An 18,332-nucleotide genomic window follows, 5' to 3' on the forward strand; every position below is an offset into this window, starting at 1 on the left:
TTTCAGATGAGAAATCTATAGTCATTTGAATTGTTAACCTATAAGTGATGAGTCAGTTTTCTCTGGTTACTTTCAAGATTTTCTTTTTGACTTTAGTTTTCTCTCATCTGATTACACTGAGTTTAAGCATTATTTCTTTGGGTTTATTCTGCTGGGCCTGAGATTCTTGAATCTCTAGGTTTGTCTTTGATAGAATTTGGGAAGTTTCCGTTCATTATTTCCTCATATATATTTTCTGTACCATACTCTTTCTCCTCTCCTTCTGGAATTCCTGTGACACAAATGTGGGACTTTCGAATATACCACAGGGCCCTGAGGCTCTATTCATTTTTTTTCAATATTTTTTCTTTGTTGTTCAACTTGTACAATTTATATTGATCTAGCTTCAGGTTTATTGCTTCTTTCCTTTTTCATCTCCATCCTGTTATTGAGCCTGTCCCCTGAGTGTGCTAGTTATTATATTTTTCAATTCTAGAATTTTCACGTAGTTATTTTTATCTTGTTTCTTTACTAAGGCTTTCTGTCTTTTAATTCTTTACAAAAGTGTTCTCTCTTAGTTATTGGAACATTTTATAATAGCTACTTTAGGCTCTTGTTAGATAATTCTAATGTTTGTGCCATGTAGGCATTGTATGCAAGTTGAGATTCTTTTTTTTAGTTATTCATATGCCAAGTACTTTTTTTATTGTATTCTGGACACTTTGTTTTGTTATTATGAAATTCTGGGTCTTGTTTAAAACTTGCAAACACACTGATAATTTTATTGTGGCATGTAATGACCTGTTTTATTTTAGACTGAAATTGTGGCCAAGCTTCTATGGGTTGTAATTCCAATATGAGTTGAATTTTCAAAACATTGGCAGTGCTGTTTGGACCTGTCCCACGTCAATCTCAAACTGGGTGACAGTTCATATTATGCTTTAGTCCTCAAAATCTATATATGCTGTGTAGGGTCAGTTTCATCCTTGCACAGCTCAGGGTGAGCCCAGGAGTTCATAAGTAATTGTGAGGGACTCCTTTCTTGAGTCCTCTTTCTCTGTGATCTCCAGGGGAATTTGAGCTTCCATGGAGTTTTCCTTTTTATCCTCTGACCAGAAAGCTGGGGCTTTAGCTACCCTGGTTTGTTATACACTTTCTGCTACTGTGTCCTCACCTGGGCAAACCACTGGGAGGACGAAGAGAGACAAAAAACAACAGGGCTTTGCCTCACTATCTTTGGACCTCAGACCCTCTTGCCAGAAAAGTTTCTCCTACCTCCTTTTATCTCCCATTGCCACTGCTGCTACTGCCGGCACTGGGTGTCTTAGGGGTGGAGATGCAAGAAAAGAGAAGAAAAGCAAAAAGAACCCAAACCATGATGTCCCCATTCTCTCTGAGTGTTAGGAATCGCCTCTACCGGTCTTCGAGCCAGAATGAGAGCTTCTCTTGGGGCTTTGTCTTTCCACATTCTCGTCTTCATTTACAGCTTCTGGGCTTCCTCAAAGTCAGGTTAGAGGATACCAGAGCAAAAACAATGGTAAACTCACTGCGGATTTGGTGGGACTTCCAATTCTGGTCATTTTCCCTAATCTGTTTGCTACCGTTTGTCTCAGAGACTTCAAATAGCTGCTCCGTGCATTTTGTCCAGGTTTAATAGATGCAGTCAAGGAAGGACACAGGGTGGAGTGTCCTTGTTCTATTTTATCCAGAGCCCGAAAACCAGATATCACTTTAGAAACAATATTCTGCGTTCGTCCTTTATAGCTGGACCAGGGAGAATATTGCCTCTAAGGCAGTGTCATCATCATCATGTCCTTTTAGTGTATTCAGTAATCACTCTCTTTGGGGTGAGTTTGAAGTAATCCACCTTTTCATCAGAGACTATGAATAACATAACCTGGCGAGCTGCATTACTGTGGAATCCTGCGCATCTCCTGGTAGAACAATGGGCGGTGGCTGTTTCCACTTCAGACTCATTTGGCTGATTTAGAGAAACTTTGGGACACCTGTAAAATGACGCTGAGATCAATTTTAGGCATCCATCTGCCATCTTGAAAAATGGCATGCAATAAAACCTTTCAACTGGGTGTAATTTTTGTAGTTTTTATCAGCTGCCACATGTATCCCACGGTAGCGAGAGTGATGCAGGCCCACTGATTAGGGTTTCAAGTACTAAGAAATACGGGTGTCCTGCCTGCCTTGATGCTGTGTTTTGTGTACACTAGGGGATGGGAAGTAGGCTGGGAAGCGGATGGAATGAATTGACATTATATAAGTGAGAGAGATCACTTCCTCCCTTTCCCCCATACCGTGTCAGCAGGTAGAGTATCTCTGCCCACCAAAAACTAACATACAGCTCTATGCCCACTGACCTGGGGGTGCAAAAGCTCTTTGTTGTGGTCAGTCTGCAAAGAGAAGTCTGTGTTTATGCCTAGCCTCCATATTTATGGTGTTGCTCTTTAAGACAATGGATTTAATTAGTTCCTCCTTTTTTTCCTAGACTGACAAAATAAATATCATTTCTTAAGGAGTTTCTATTGGTTTCCTGTTTCAGCTAAAGTTTGGCAGTGAGAAGGCCATTTATCTTAATGGTTGGGTATTTTTTCTTCTCCGTAAATGGACTAGTGAGGAAAAAATCAGTGAAAGAGGAATATTTGGTACCTCTTTCAGAATTTGGATTAGGTATTAGACTTGATCATCCAAAGATCTTGGATGGTGTCCCCCTGTCCAGATATATCCATGGAACACTATGTTATTCAGATGTGCCAGCACAGCCCCACCCTTCCTGTTCTCCCTCACTCGTGAAGTGTGAGGGGAGTTGTGAAGCCGTGCAGTGGGCGGAAGGCTGGGGTTGGGGGTGTGTTGTAAGCCTCTGAATTAGGACATGATTTGTTGTAAGACCTCGCACTGCTTGCCCAAGCTTTCTGAGCTTCATATCCACCCACAGTAAAAAGTGGAAGAGCCTAGCAGATTGTTGGAAAGATTACCAGTACATGATGGTACGTCACTCCCTTCTTATTCCTTAGGGGTTGGTGGTACTGTTTGGGTTTCTATTTGTGATGAGATCTGACACTGGATTAGGATTGGGTCACTGATGGGAGAACACAGAGGGATGAACCTAATCTAAAGCGACTCTCTAGGGTGGTGTAAATTACATATAATTTCGTGTTGCCAAAATCTTTGTAAAGGACTGATATTGGGGGAGGTCCCTGGAACTCTGTGGTGAGATACAGAATTAGTAGAATCTTCTGCCTGAGTACATTTTCTAGGGCAGCAGCACTGTTCATCAGCCTAAGTGACACTGGGTCCCTCAACCTTCCTGTCCCTTACCCCCACAGCTAGAAGATTTTACCTGCATGTACAGGTGAAACCTGGATGCACCTGTCTGGCTTTTCCCAGGCCTCTCAGTGAATGGAGACTTGCTGGCTGTTCTTTTCCATACGTAATGAATGTCCAGCCAGCACGTGCAGCCCTGCCCAGGACAGAGCCCTGCAGTGGCAGTGCCTGGAAGGAGAACAGCTGTGTGCTGGGCTGTGTTACCTGTGGAGAACTCAGAGAGCGTAGTGACCTCCCGGATCCTGCCTGGAGGATTGATATGTACTGTGGGCTTGGACTTGCTCATAGAACCAATGGGCACAGGAACAGAGAGACCTCTCCTTGACCAAGCAGGATTATCACGCGTCTTCTCTTCTCTTCTCATCTTAAACCAACTGTAGGATACCATCCTGGCAATTTTCTGGGAATACTGAACTATAACAAGGGCTAAAATCTTCCAAGAAATGCAACAAGAAGGAGGAAATGTGCCTTCCAGAACTCTTCTCAGGAGGCATACAGTTTGTGGTTGGAAGGGATACTTAGGGAAACTCTTGGGGATAGGAGGAATGAGTTCCCTTGAACATGTTACTCCACGTTCAAGTAACAACAGATATCTTCTAATTTGCCTTCTAAAAAGTCACATCCACTCAATTGCAAGGCTTTTCTTTTGCTGAGGGGAGTATGCAAAATTGGGGCCAGGATTGAATTGCTGAGGGCAGTAGAGGGCTCTGACCTGTGGTCATTCTTCTCCCTTTCATCCCCACCCAGCACTCAGCCTCTACTCCAAATACAAGTTAAACAAGTACTTTTAAAAGTAATGTTTGAACAAGCATCAGGATATTAGCACACCTTTCTGGTGGACCAGGGATGTGCCAGGTTATCAGTTCAGAATCAGTCTGAACTGATACCTGGCAAACAAAAAGGAAAGCCATTTGCTAGGAGGGAGGATGAAAGATGAAAGTAGAATATAGTGAGTCTCCACTGGAAGGATGTAGGCAAGAGTCAAGCCCAGAAATTGGAAGTAGCTAATCCAGTCTACCCATCAGAGTCGTTTTGTCTCAGGGCTCCTTTCAGGAGACCAGGCTGGGTCTTTATATCCACGTATGACCTTTCTCCTATTTGGGGAGACAGTCAGTTCCTCCAAATACCTAACTTCTCTCTTATCATCCTATCTATTCAGAGTGAACTTGCTGGCCACTAGGGAAGGGGAGGGGGAGAGAGGACCTCCAGGGAACACTGCTGTCTTTTGGGGATAAACTCAAGGTACTTAGTTTTTCTCCTCAGTCCAGAGGATCATTTGTTGATTAGTGATGTTCCAGGTTTTTCCAGTAGCAACTAAGCAATAGGAAGCCACGAATCACTGGCCCAACGTCTAACTGTCTGTGTTCCCTTGTGCGAGTGGTAGAGATGTCTTCAGAATCGCCATCACCATCGCCAACACTCATTATTTATGATAGAGCATCTCCTGGGTACACACTCAGTAAGTGCCACCTCTTAGTATGATTAAGCCGCCAAAGTACCTATCACACACCTATCGCATAGGAGGCACTCAGAAAACATTAGGTATTTGCCAGGCACTATGTTAGGTGTTTTACACGGATCACCTCATGTCATCTGTCTTCCTAGGAAGTAGGTACTATTGTCGCTCTCATTTTGCAGTACCTTTGCTACTGTATATGTGGTCCATGTTCGGGGAGTATTCCTGTTGCCTGGGAGCTTGTTAGAAATGCAGAATCTTAGACCCCACCCCAGGACTACAGAAAGCACATTTTACTAACACCCTTGGGTGATTTACATGCTCTTCAGAGTTTGGGGAGCACTGGACTCACAGCCTTAGACATGCCCACTGGTGAGAAACCATCCTGTGTTAACTTCAGTGGATGCAGTGGGCTTCTCCCCAAACTGTCCAAAATATTGAAGATTTTGCAAACGCTTAGGTAATTCTCTAATGGTTTGTCTTATTAAAAGAAACCTCATAATTCCCGGGCTGATTCAAATGCTTTTCTATCTAACTCCTTTCTTTTTCTCCCAGTTCTTAATTGGTTAATAGCAAACAGTTGTTTTGGGTCTCAATTTTAGAATTTAGGAGTAATGGAATTGCCAAATGCAGCCTTTGCTGGGCTCAGTCTATTTCCTGTTGAATTGTTGTTTGACCCTACATTGGAATTCAAAAGAGTGCAGTCCAGAAGATAGAGGGCTAGGTCACATGGGAAAGAGAGCATAGTCATGAGACGGAGCAAAGGGGGCTCCTTTCTGTAGGGAGTGCGATGGGACTCCTAGCTAGTAAGAGGTAGGACTTCTGTTAGATTGGCAAATACAGCAGTTCCTGAGAGTCCCTTCTTTCAAATTCAAGCCTCCAAGGCATTGGATCTAGAATTTAGAAAACCATAAGCCACTTGATAAGTAGCCCAAGATGTTCTGTGATGACAAAGTTTCCCAGAAATGTACTGCTCAGTAGGAAGTGTTCTGGGAAGTTTAGAAATCACCCGACTCTACACGTTCCCTATGAGATGCCAAGAATGCAGAATTTTTCAGCATTCGGGGGGCAGAAATTGGTTCCTTTCATGGTCAACACTAAATGCTATGAAGTTATCAGCACTGACTTGTGATTAGATGCCTGGAAAAATTGTGCTCGTTTCTTTGTGTCTCTTTCTCCAGTTTTTTCTTGCTGAGTTCAATTCAACAAATATTAATTAAGCACCTCTTATAAGCACCTCATAAGGTAGTATGCTGCTTGTTCTAGAAGATTCAAAGTTGAATGCCTAAGGGAGGGTCTCGTGTTCCAGAATTCCACTTTATTATAGTTCTTGTCAGATGTTAGAAGACTCAGATACTATGACGGTAGCTAATGACAACTAACGCCTACTGAGTGCGTACTGCCAACCAGGGAATGTTCTAAGCATTCTTTATGCATTATCTCTTTTAGCCGTCCCGAGCTCACCAGAGGTGGGCATGATTTGTGTTCCCATTAAGGCAGGGCAGAGCACATCAATTTGGGGAGATGAGGAAAGTCCTCACAGACGAGGTGGCATACGATGGGAACTTACAGGTAGAGTTGGATCTTGACAGCTGAAAATTGCCACAGAGAGATTTCTGACAGTAGGATCAGGGAAACGAAGTGGTGGGGAGATCAGAGGGAGGAAGTTTTTAGAATAGCATTGCTGGTCTCCATGAGCTGCTCCTTGAAATAAAGGATTCTGTGACTTAGTACCGTGTTTTCCCTTTGGAGATTTACAATTCGTAGTAACATGTGAAATACTCTTGAGTTGCACTAAAAAACTCCCCAGTTTGACTTTGTGAAATCCAGCACTTCCCAAATGTGTTTCATCCATTCAGCAAATATTGAGCTACTGCTGTGTTCCATGCACTGTTCCAAACTCTGGAGACTCAGGTGAATTTTTCTGCCTTCAGAAAACCTATATTTTAATGGGGACACCATAGACTCCCTCTTCCCTCTCTTATGTTCAAGGTGACACCTGTTAGTAAGTTCTGTCGAGGCTACTTTGGGAAATCTTAGTTGGGGATAATCCTACTTTACTGGAATTTGGGGGAAATTGTGAGAAGTAAGGTTTGTAAGGTAGAGTAGGACCAGCACAACTGCAAATGCAGTCTGTGGATGGGTGCCATGAACTGTTTGCTACTCGTCCACGAAGTGGCAAGTACGGAAAATGAGAGGAGTGCTTAGGAACTTTTAGAGCAATTTGCCAGATTAATTATATATTGGTTGAATCTAATGATAGAAATTTTGGACTTGTATTTTGCATGTCTTGTCTATTCTTTTTTTTTGGAAATCATTTCTGTTAGATTTTGCAGAAGTTTGAGTCTGCAAAACGATGGATACTAGAAGTAAAAGTAAAACCCTGGTCTCTCACCCCAGATGGGTTGAGAAGCTCTGTTCTGGAAAATCCTGCCTGCCAGGGACTGAATTGTTCTCCTGAGGATTGCTTGGCAGGCGTCTGCTTGAGAACACTTACTTGCTGCTTGCCCTACCCAGATGAGAATTATTTTTAGTAGTATTTTAAGAACCTTATTATTTGAAGCACAAGTGAGGATGTTCTTAACTATTATCAAGATGGCAAAACCAAGTCCTATTTGGACAGATAGTGAATAGACCCATCTTTAAAAAGGCCTGGCCACACTTAAGCATAAATACCTTTTCTACATTGGAGAGGAAAAAAAGAAAAGGGTAGAACAACCTACCTACGTATTAAAATACCGATTTCCTGCCACATAGGCCACACTTTCTGAAATAATTTATAAATGATAATTATTTTTAAAAGTTCTCATATCACTCTTTCTGTTAACCCTTCCTTTAACTTCAATTCCTCTGGCATTCTGTGTTTTCAGAAGTAATCTAAGTTGGGGTAACATAGCAGGGGGGAAAATACCCTGTCTGCTAACTCTTTTGCACGTGGTGTGGTCTGTTGCTCTCGCTCTGAACACTTCATGTGGGCTGATGTTTTTTTTCATAATGCTTGATGGAAGAAATCTCATTTGATAGCCTGCAGCCCACTAGTCTGGGATTAAGAGATTCAGTGGAAGTCCACCCCAGAATTAATCTCTGGAGTTGTTTATTTATTCGTTCAGTGCTGAAGCAACCAGTTATCTTGCATTCCATCAAATTCCAAGTAATGTGTTTTAATTGACATTGTCCCAAAGCCTTTGGAAAAATCTGAGATCCTTTCGTTCTATTCTCACATTCTGGAAAATACGATCTGAAATAGGCCATAATTGTGGAATGCCAAATCGTTATGGGGTCCCTGAAATCCAGTGCTGTTCTCGGAAGGACAGCCGACCTGAGTCCACATCCAAGAAGGACAGCGTTGATATGCAATTTGGCACAGAGAAGAGATACATTCTGAAAAGGTGCAAATCACTGTTGGTTTCGCCTCTCTTCTGTTTCTTTCCTTTGTTTTCAACTTTATCACCAGTTTCCTCCACCCCCCAGAAAGCTGTGCAGCGAGGCTTTCTCTGTTCTGGCACTCGTGAGGAGCTAAGCTAGCAAGACTCAAACGTTTTGTTTTTTAATTCTACGAGTTTATGTTGAGGCGAGGAAGAGAGGGAGAAAGAGCCACATGCCCACTGGTAAAAACTGCGGCAAGTTTGTTAACATTGGAACATAGAGGGAAATAAAGGAGGAGAGAGAGAATCCAGGAACTGGGTCTGTGATAAAGTCTTCTTAACAATCAGTTGTCCTTAGCATTGTTCTTTCCAGCAAGAAATGATTAGATGCAACATTGAATCAGATTTTTCCCAGTGGCAGAGCATGCCGTTGAGGGGTGGGGATAAAGGACCCCACTCATTTTAGTGACCAGCCCATACGCTCATCACCCCAGAGCCCATCAATGCTGATTCCATGTTTATTACTGTAATTAAGAGCTTGACACATTCTGTGGGTGTTCTCTGTTTTTTGTGGGCGTAAATATGTTTTTGTGGAATCTCAGATACGTTGGCCAGTTCCTGTCAGTGCGCTCTGTTTTAGACTGTCACATTACAAAGGACAGTGACAATGTATTGTGTAATTTATATGTATAAATATTCATTCAGATGTAGCTAATTGATTCTAATTAAGGACTTATGATTTAAAACTATACATCCTTTAGAGCAAGAATATTGAGAATTTGGATAGATTTTTAAAAAATCATAAATGTAATAAATACCTGCTATTACAATAAATAGTCTTCTACTACCAGTTTTGGGCAATGCTGGTATGTATGTTACAACTCACCTCTTCTTATTGCAGCTATTAACATAATGGTTATTGATTTTTATAATTTCCTCTTAGTTCCTTATATTTGATGTGCACAACATAACGTATATTCGGATTAAAACAATGTACTTGTTTTCAATTAAATAAGGATTGGTATATGATAGTCTTTGGAATTATTTATACGACTCTGGAGGTAGGGATGGACTTCTGCAAAATTATTTGGCTGTAATCAACACAGTTATTCAGACTCTGCTGGAAACAGAAATCACAGTGACTATAACATACCGCAGCTGGGATGGTTGATTTTTCACATTCACTGGGCTGCTAGCGTTAGAGAAACACAGTTTCACCCTAATCAGAGAAAGCATAAAATATAAAAGGTGTCGTTACTGACCCACCGTTAGTAACACATGCAAAATCTGGGAGCAAGAAGGTGTTACTTCCCCCAGAGCCAAGGCTGATGTTTCCAGTTTGATGGTGCCTTTGGTGGTGGAGCCATCGGCCCCCAGATTGGTGTACAACTGTTTACTTAAGGGATTGAACTAGAGTGGTTGAAAAGTTAGATAATGAAGGGCAGATAAATAAGACTATGAGAAGTGTGGATGAGCGAGCCCCACGGCTCAGATCTCTTTTCTCACTGAAGATCTGCGAGTGTTTGATGAATAAGGACCCAGAGCACATCACCTGCTCATCTTTGCTAGGTGCTCTTCTGAAGCAGCGGGAGTTTGATGTGACAGCCAGAGGAGAAGTTGCTGCCTCAGGAAATGCTTTGCCTTTGACTGATGGTTGAATGGCTGGCAAATTAATTTTGGCACCTTTCCCTAAGTCATTTTTGGTCCCATTCTTTCACTTTTCTGCTGGGAAGTGTGTATTCACATTACAGTTTAAAATATTTCGACAACACAGATGTGGAGAACAGCATGTACTATTTTAGGCGAGAAGTTGTAGGCTGGGATGGTTCCATTTTATAGAATAGAAATGATGCCGTCGTGCTTTGAGAGGAGGTCTGAACTCTCCTTTCAGCTCGACTTAAAATCAGTACTACTTCTCACGGACTTCTCACAAAGTCAGGCGCTCCAGGGTTTAAGATCTTGCGTTCTTGAGGAGCTTTTCCTCTTAGGTACTTATATTCCACAAACCCTCCAAGCCCCCCAAAATCCTAGCACCACTGCTTCTCTATATATTTACCTTGTCAGTCTCTAGCAAGAGATAATATGGTGGGTGGTTAACAGTATGAACTCTGAATCCTGTTTGTACCACTCATTGGCTTTGTAACCTTTAGTGGGTTACTTAACCTCTCTGTGCCTCTGTTAAAGGGGACTTATTATGACAGTAACTCATTCTACCATCTCTAGGTCTCTATGTTCACTGTCAAGTGTTTTAAACTCAACATATTGTATTTTATACTAATTTTTCCTTCCCTAAGAATGTATTTGGTTATGGCTAACAAAACTAAAAGGAATGTGCATTTTGCTTTTGCTTTTTTCAAAATAAGTGAAAGGTGCCGTGCTTGAGACTTAGAAAGGTAAACTTTGATAAGAAGGGGTAATTGAAGCCCTTGCCTCGGGATGAAGATTGAGGTTCTGTTGTCTGAGTTTGTGACACATTACAGTGTCTTAAGGCTGGGTGCTCTATCCCTGACTCTCCTGATGTGATAACCTGTTCCTGTCGTTGTTCTGCCACAACTTGTCATTCTTGCCCTTAAGGATTAAAGGGTGTAAGTGTTAATTATAATTACTGATTCTCCTTATATTATACGTATTTTTTTTTTAAAATTACTTGTGGTAAAATACATATAACAAAATTTACCATTTTACCATTTAAATCATTTTCAGTAAGTTTTTGTGTGTGGGGGGGGGGACATTTATGAGAACCTGAAAAATTTGTTAACTTATCAATAGGGAACTTGTGTTAAAGATGTAGAAATCTTAAAGGGTTATAACAATGAATTTGAACTCCTCAGCTTTTAGTCAGTCCATTCAGTACTTCTGCATCTCGCATTATACATACCATCTGAGCATCTGCATATGTCTGTGGAAGAGGCACTTTGCTTTCCAGAAAAGTTCTGTTCATTTTTTTTTTCCCAGTTTTTTGGCTTTTAGTCCTCAAGCATTTCAGATCAGCCACAAACTTTCAGGAAAAGAAATGTGGAAAAAAATCAGCAAAAGTCAGATATATATCATCAGATATATCTTAGACAGGTATATCTGATGCTTTTTCTGGCAAAGAGAAAAATATGGGAAAATAAATTCCAGTTTAAATAAAATTCAGTCAGTAACTAGAATGGCTCATAAGACACAGAATATGCTAAAAATTATTTGCTGAATCAATAAATCAATGAACAATTTATGCTAAATTCAAAAGAAACATGAATATAATATCCTAAAAAGAATTTATTTCTACTTAAAAAGTTTAGTGATGAACCTATAATAAAATTTGGTCTCGAGTAGTTCCATTAGAACATAGAGGCATGAAAATAATGACCATAACTAAAAGAATCAAATTAAAATCATATTAATTGAGGAATAGCACCAACAATCAATTGAGATAAAGCTTCATATTTTCATTATTTTTGAAAGCTAAGTGGAATATTTAAATTAGCAACATAAGCAACATATTATAAAAGGAATGTCCCTGCTAAAAGAATAGGCTGAGTTCTTCTACTTCAAGAAAACTATTTGCCCATAAAACTCAACTATGAGGATTTATAATTGGCAGTCCCTCAGATACTATCCTATTTACCAATAAAAAATTATGATAACATAGTGCCCCAAATATTATATATTTCAAACTCTTTACTAATGCAGACTAAGCTTTCTTCAAATTAGTTGGAATTAATAACCTTTGTTTATGAAGTCAAGAATATCTTTTATTTGAAAAAATAAGTTGAAATCTTATGAGTCGGGGAAATTAAAAAGTTTGTGCTTAGCTAAACACATAGCAGTTAATTTTTAAAATCGTAAAGTTTAGCAGGAGAAAAGGTTGAGTCCTTTTGTTTTGAAAGACCCCACTCTGGGGAAGACTCATTTTTTAGATGAACAACCCATACCCAGCAGTATTGCACAGCACATTTCTAATGTGTGGTAGTGGGTTAGAAGCAGCACAAACTAACGAGGTTAACCCACATAATCTTATAATCCAGCCAGAACACAAAGCAGACATAGCATAGAAGCAGGGAGCATTCAGCTTATTTCTAAATCATTCCTAGCTTTTGTATTCCAGAACATCACCAAGTAGATGGTAGGTGTGCATTTCCCACTGTTTCCAAGTCTCTTTCATTTCCCCCAGTTAACTGACTGTTGGGTCATAAGCAAGATGCCTTTGTGTTTTTGGCTGTGTCTGGTCTTAGTTGCGGCATGTGGGTTCTCCGTTGTGGCGTGTGGGCTTTTCTCTAGTTGGCAGTGTGCACGTTTTTTTTTTTTTCTCCTCTCTCTCTAGTTGTGGCACACGGGCTTCTCTCTAGTTGTGGCATGCGGGTTTTCTCTCTCTAGTTGTGGCGCTCAGGATCCAGAGTGCGTTGGCTCTGTAGTTGTGGCATGAGGGCTCCAGAGTGCGTGGGCTCTATAGTTTGCAAAACCCAGGCTCTCTAGTTGAGGCGCGGGCTCAGTAGTTGTGGCGCGCAGGCTTAGTTGCCCTGCAGCTGGTGGGATCTTAGTTCCCTGACCAGGGATCAAACTCGCGTCTCCCGCATTGGTAGGTGGATTCTTTACCATTGGACAACTGGGGAAGTCCCAAGATGCCTTTTAATTCAGTACCAGCACAGGACATTATTAAGAGCCACTTCCAGTTGACTGGGAAGCTCCTTTTCATCCTCCCCCTTATCTAACCTCCAGTGGAAGTGAACTGGGGAGACAGCAGCTTACAGATACCCAAGGACCACACAGCCTGCCTGTCTTCCTGCCTTGGGAATCCATGACATCCCCAAGCTCCCAGAGGGGCTCAGCGTTCTTGTAGTTTTTACTTTATACTTTTAAATGGTCAATTCTAAGGTAAAACCTTTCCAGAAATACCTAGCGTGAAGAGGGCTGTTGGGAAAACCAGTTGAACTTGATTAATTACGACCAAAAAAAAAAACATATTAATGACATTTTGGTTAAGACCTTTCTGAAACTACATTTTACTTTTTTTTAAATTGTTTTATTTTATTTATTTATTTTTTAAATTTATTTTTGGCTGCATTGGGTCTTTGTTGCTGCGCACGGGCTTTCTCTAGTTGTGGCAAGCAGGGGCTACTCTTCGTTGCAGTGCGTGGCCTTCTCGTTGCAGTGGCTTATCTTGTTGCAGAGCACAGGCTCTAGGCACTCAGGCTTCAGTAGTTGTGGCACACAGGCTCAGTAGTTGTGGCTCACAGGCTCTAGAGTGCAGGCTCAGTAGTTGTGGCGCACATGCTTAGTTGCTCCGCGGCATGTGGGATCTTCCTGGACCAGGGCTCGAACCCATGTCCCCTTCATTGGCAGGCGGATTCTTAACCATTGCGCCACCAGCAAAGTCCTACATTTTACTTTTTGTGATATTCAAGGTGGTGTTGGAAAAATCTAATTTTTCCCCAAAGTAGAAATAGATACGTTGTTTCATGTTATATATATACGCTCACTGCAAAAGCCTTCAGACAATACAGGAATCTATAGAGAAAAAGTGTCATTCTACATCTGAGAGATAACAACTGTTACTGTTTTGGTATAAAGCTTTCTAGATGTTTCTACGGCTTTACGAACATTCAGATAATTATAGGGTATTTAAAAATAGGATCAGACTATACACACTATTTAGTAATGTGCCTTTTAAGGTAATTTCTCTGTGAAAATATATACATTTTCATCATAATTTGTAATTGCTTCCCTGTATTCCATGGTATAAACCTACCATTTGTGGTTATTTCTAATTTCTTGTTCTAAGAACAAGAAGGATGTTCTTGTACATGTATATGTGTATACTTATCCACCTGTTTCTTTGCTATGAATACTTAAAATGGAATTGTGTAAAAGAGTACACACTTTTATACATGTTGATAACAATTTAAAAATTGCTCTCAAAAATTTTTATCAATTGTGGATGAGTGCCCATGCCTCCACATTCTTGGAAGTCATACAGGTTTAGGAAGAAGTGGTGCTTTAGAGGGGACATCCGTCTAGTCTGTGAGCTTAGGGGCATGGAAGCTTCATGTGGTGATGGGGTATGTTCCTGGTTGTTCAGGAAGGTCGCCATGACACAACCGGTGCATTCATTTGTTTGCCAGATGGGGTAACCCCACTTTCCTTTTACTATCCTATCTTAAACCCTTCTCCTGTGTTCTTCTCCCTTAGATTGAGGAAGACACGTGGCAGAAATACTACTTGGAAGGAGTCTCAAATGAAATGTACACAGAATATCTCTCCAGTGCCTTCGTGGGTCTGTCCTTCCCTACTGTTTGTGAGTAAGTGACCATTAACCATATGCTCTTTGGCTTTCAGAAAACATTTAACGTGTCTCTTGAAGGAAGTGCACCCCACCTATGGCCAGCACAGTGGGGACACTCGACAATTACCAAGTGTCCTGTGCTCAGCCTTCTGTGATGAAGGGGAAGATGGGTCATTATGTGGCCCCTCCTTGGGGATTTCTGCTGGCTCTCCTTTCCCTCCAGTCCTGAGAATCTCAGGCTTGGATTCATCATTTGACCTGAATTATGAACTGCAGTTTTCCTGCATATCTTGAATTACGCCCCTGTGATGTAGACACGTGTATGAAGGGTAGCATGAACCCATGCCTCTGATTTTACCAGGGCAAAACCAAATCTTGCTAGCACCTTGATGAAAGAAATTTTAATCTTTCAATTAAGTCAGATCATAAAGACATCAGAGAAGCCACTGTTCAAAGTGCTTTCACTATTTCCTGAGGCAGTGTGGAACCAAATGTACACAGAGAGACCTGGAAATAGTCCTGAGTGGTTTAGCCCCGAGATGGACGACTGGTATGTTATAACAATAAAAAGACTTAGCATCTCCTTATACTGGCTCAGCGAGATGGATTTGAGCAAGGGGTGGCCCCAGCCTGCACGACCCCTCGAGGTAGAACAGGTGATCATTTAAGGGGTATGACGTCAGGAGCTCCAGGTGTCCCAGACCCCAAGAAACTTCCACCAGGACGATGCCTCAGGTTCCCCACCTAGAAGCTCAGATGTTGGATGTAAGTCAAACAGGCGCTTTGTCCTTATGAAAACACAGACTCCCTGGGAATGCTGAAACATGAAGCCCTGTACTTGGACACTGAGCAAAGAATTTGGTAAACTCAGTCTCATGGATAAAAACTGGGAAGAAACGGGAACCTGGGAACCCACTGGGCTGAGGAAGAAGAGCTCTTCCTTTGTGCTGTCTACCTGCCTGGAAACCAAACCCACCTTCTGGAAAGGGCGTCCTGAAGAGGACAGTCCTGGGGGGCTCTTGGGTTCCTTTGTCTCATAGTTTGCTGTTCTGTGCACAGCAGAGGGGGGCCAGGGCACCTGGTAGCTTGGTGTTTACCTGTCAGTGACTTCTGTCAGTGAGCACAGCAGGTGCACCCTGCCTGTCCCTGGGCCCAGGCCCTAAGCAATCCAAAATGGTTTGACTGTTCACTGAGGTTTCTCACCCTGTCTCGAAGCGAAAGTTTAAACGCTAAATGGACTGGAAGAGGGCATAGGTAATTGATTCCGAAGGAGTTATTTTCCGAAAGTGGATGCCCTATTTTAACTCCCATGTGTTCCTTTCTTTGAGAGCTATTTCTCATTCTGCCATGGAAAGGAGTTAACCATTCCGAGGCACTGGGTCCTGGAACACTGAGGCTGTCCCAGGGGATTTTCTCTGTCTTGGAGAGTGGCCTGCCTAGGATAAAAAGTTCAGGAGGATTCAGGACTTACATTAGAAGCTGGTCATATGAAAAGTCAATTGAGGCCTCTTAGGTCTGATGTAGATGTGGCCTGAGCCCACAGCAGAATTGCCAACGCCTGGAGGAGTCCTGTGGCACCTCAGGCATTAGCAGTGGAGTATGTGAAGTCCCTTCCTTGTCTTTGAGTCTCCTGGGCTTGATTGGTGTCAACATGAGTGCTGCCTTGCAAATCCCTTAGTCCATGTCCCTCCCCCCACCCCCTTCCTGCTTTCCCATCGCTTCTCTTATTTTGCTTCTGGAAACTGAGTGAGTTCATTTTAAGAGTGTTAACCTGGAAGGTTAGAACCGCTCCCTCTAGAAGTTCCAGCAGGGATACCTGTGGGGTCAGTTGGACTCACGTATTTGTCCTACACAGTGTTTCATTTCTTAACAGTTAGTCGCCAATGTTTCAGAAAGGTGGCTCTTCACATAAAAACTAGATTCCTGGCCTCTTTTGAAAATCTGATGAACCAACACGGGACTTGCATTTCTACTGAATGCTAAGGGACTCCAGTGTGCTGTAAGGAGGGGTTTAGTGAAGGGCCTCCCCTCCCTGATGTCTTAAACTGGCCAGATTTGCATTTACATCAGGGCCTGGCCCCCTCGATGTGTGAGTTTGCCAACTCTGACCCGTTGGGTGTGTGAAACTTCTCTGCCCTTTGGAGCCGGCTCAAGAGCTGGACGCTAGTCTGTAAATATTTCCCTTGACAACATGTTCCGAGAAGGAGAAGATCCCTCAGACATACCTTGTTGTCAGAGAATTTGGTGTTTGTTTGGTACAGCTTCCGGAATACAAAGACAAAAAACAAAATACCATCATGAAAAACTTGTGATGTGAGTGAAAATGTGTTCAACTGACTGCTATTGCTCGTTTAACACAATGATACAGCAGAGGTAGGAATAATCAATAAAGAAAGGACACTTAATGAGATTTAGGAACATCCCAAAACATTGAAGCTCTCCTCAAGCATTTGATTATCTGGAGGCTTAATTATCTGTGTTTTCTACTTTAAATTAAAGAAAAGCCATAACTCAGAGTTACCAGCAGTTTAATGATAACACTCTTCAATTCAGGTTAATTAAAGCACAGCTGTAATTAGAGTGTAGGGTTGTATATCACCAGGCTGGCGCATAAGTATTTTCATTACAGTAAGAATTGGCTATTCAATTTCAAGATGACATGAAGGACGCCAAAATATATTTTCAGCTGGTTCACGTAGAAGAAAAAGAGTTGGAGAATATTCTGGGTATAATAAAGCACTGATAAAGTATACAGATTTTCAGAGCCGTCTCTGTAATTATGCACGGCATTAAAACAATATGCAGCCAGTAACGTCTTGAAGCATGAAAAGAAATAAATTTGCTCTTCCCTTGGGCTGGCAGAGTGCTCCCTTGCAGGGTAGGATCACCACACCGAAAAGATTGGAGTTTTTTCAGAAGCCGGGAGAGTCATTCAGTGAAAAGCTGAGGGGGCAGGATTAACGGGTGCAATCTGAGGTCGTTTCCCAAGAGAACAGATGTGGGAGGAGGAGAGAGAGGAGGGGCAGGAGGCCCCCAAGTTGAGCTTTTTAAGAATTTCGAGCAGAGAGACGCTTTCTCCGGCTCAGGAAAGACTTGCACCAGCTTCTCTGCACCAGCCTTTGGCCTTCACGTGTGTATCACCAGAAGACGCAGCTTTGTTCCAAAAGGAATAACTAATTTAGACAAAATGCAGTATCATTTCTAAATATTTCACTTACATTTTCTCACTGAATCCTCACAAAAATCCGGTGATGATTATGTGACTATTACCATCCCTGGTTTATGAAGGAGGACACTGAAACTCAGAGGACATTGGTGTCCCCTTCCAAAGCCACCTAGCAGACAAGTTACAGTACCAGGATTTCGATGCTGGGGCCTCATGCAGTTGGGATCAGCTTGGAGGATGTGGTAGATGAAGGCTGGCTAATTAAGAGCCTCCTGGGGAGCTTATTAAACAGAGGATTCTAGGTTCCATCTCCAGATTCTAATATCTGGGGTAGGTCCCCCAAATCTGCATTTTTTTTGTAGGTGAGCGGGGGTGATTCTGATTCAGTCTGATGACTGGGGACCCCCAGCAACCCCATTCTCCACACCACAGGCTGGAATAACTTCTTATTCCGACTTCGGGCTCAGTCACTGGAACGTTTCTGATTTTTACCAAATCATAGAATTGTAGGTGGGCCACGTCTTACAAGCTAATGTTAGGATTTGGGCCTTCGTGGGCGCTTCCTCTCCATTGCTGCTTCTTCACGAAGGGTATTCTGCAGTCTCCATGGATATAGGAATGAGTCTGCCCTCTACCATGCCAGGCAAACTGATGACTGCTCTCCCCACTCCCCATGCCTAATCCAAATCAGAGTAGGAAAAAGACGTGGGGGTACTGAGCCCTTTAATGCTCTCATTCAGGTTTCCGCTGGGGATCGTAAAAGCA

At 42.1% G+C, this 18,332-nt stretch overlaps 1 protein-coding gene across 12 annotated transcripts in view; it reads left to right on the top strand.

The window, feature by feature from the left end:
• The window catches only part of KCNMA1 (potassium calcium-activated channel subfamily M alpha 1), a gene marked incomplete at both ends in the record, with an annotated part of 740,839 nt that overhangs the window by 563,627 nt on the left and 158,880 nt on the right, over positions 1–18,332 (top strand). For all 12 annotated transcript variants that reach the window (XM_079900389.1, XM_079900388.1, XM_079900387.1 and 9 more), the window contains one exon: positions 14,308–14,417. In XM_079900389.1, coding sequence (XP_079756515.1) covers positions 14,308–14,417 — 110 coding nt within the window. The remainder of the gene's footprint in view (positions 1–14,307; positions 14,418–18,332) is intronic.

This window comes from Stenella coeruleoalba (assembly GCF_951394435.1).
Source record: "Stenella coeruleoalba genome assembly, chromosome: 16".
Lineage (NCBI taxonomy): Eukaryota > Metazoa > Chordata > Mammalia > Artiodactyla > Delphinidae > Stenella > Stenella coeruleoalba.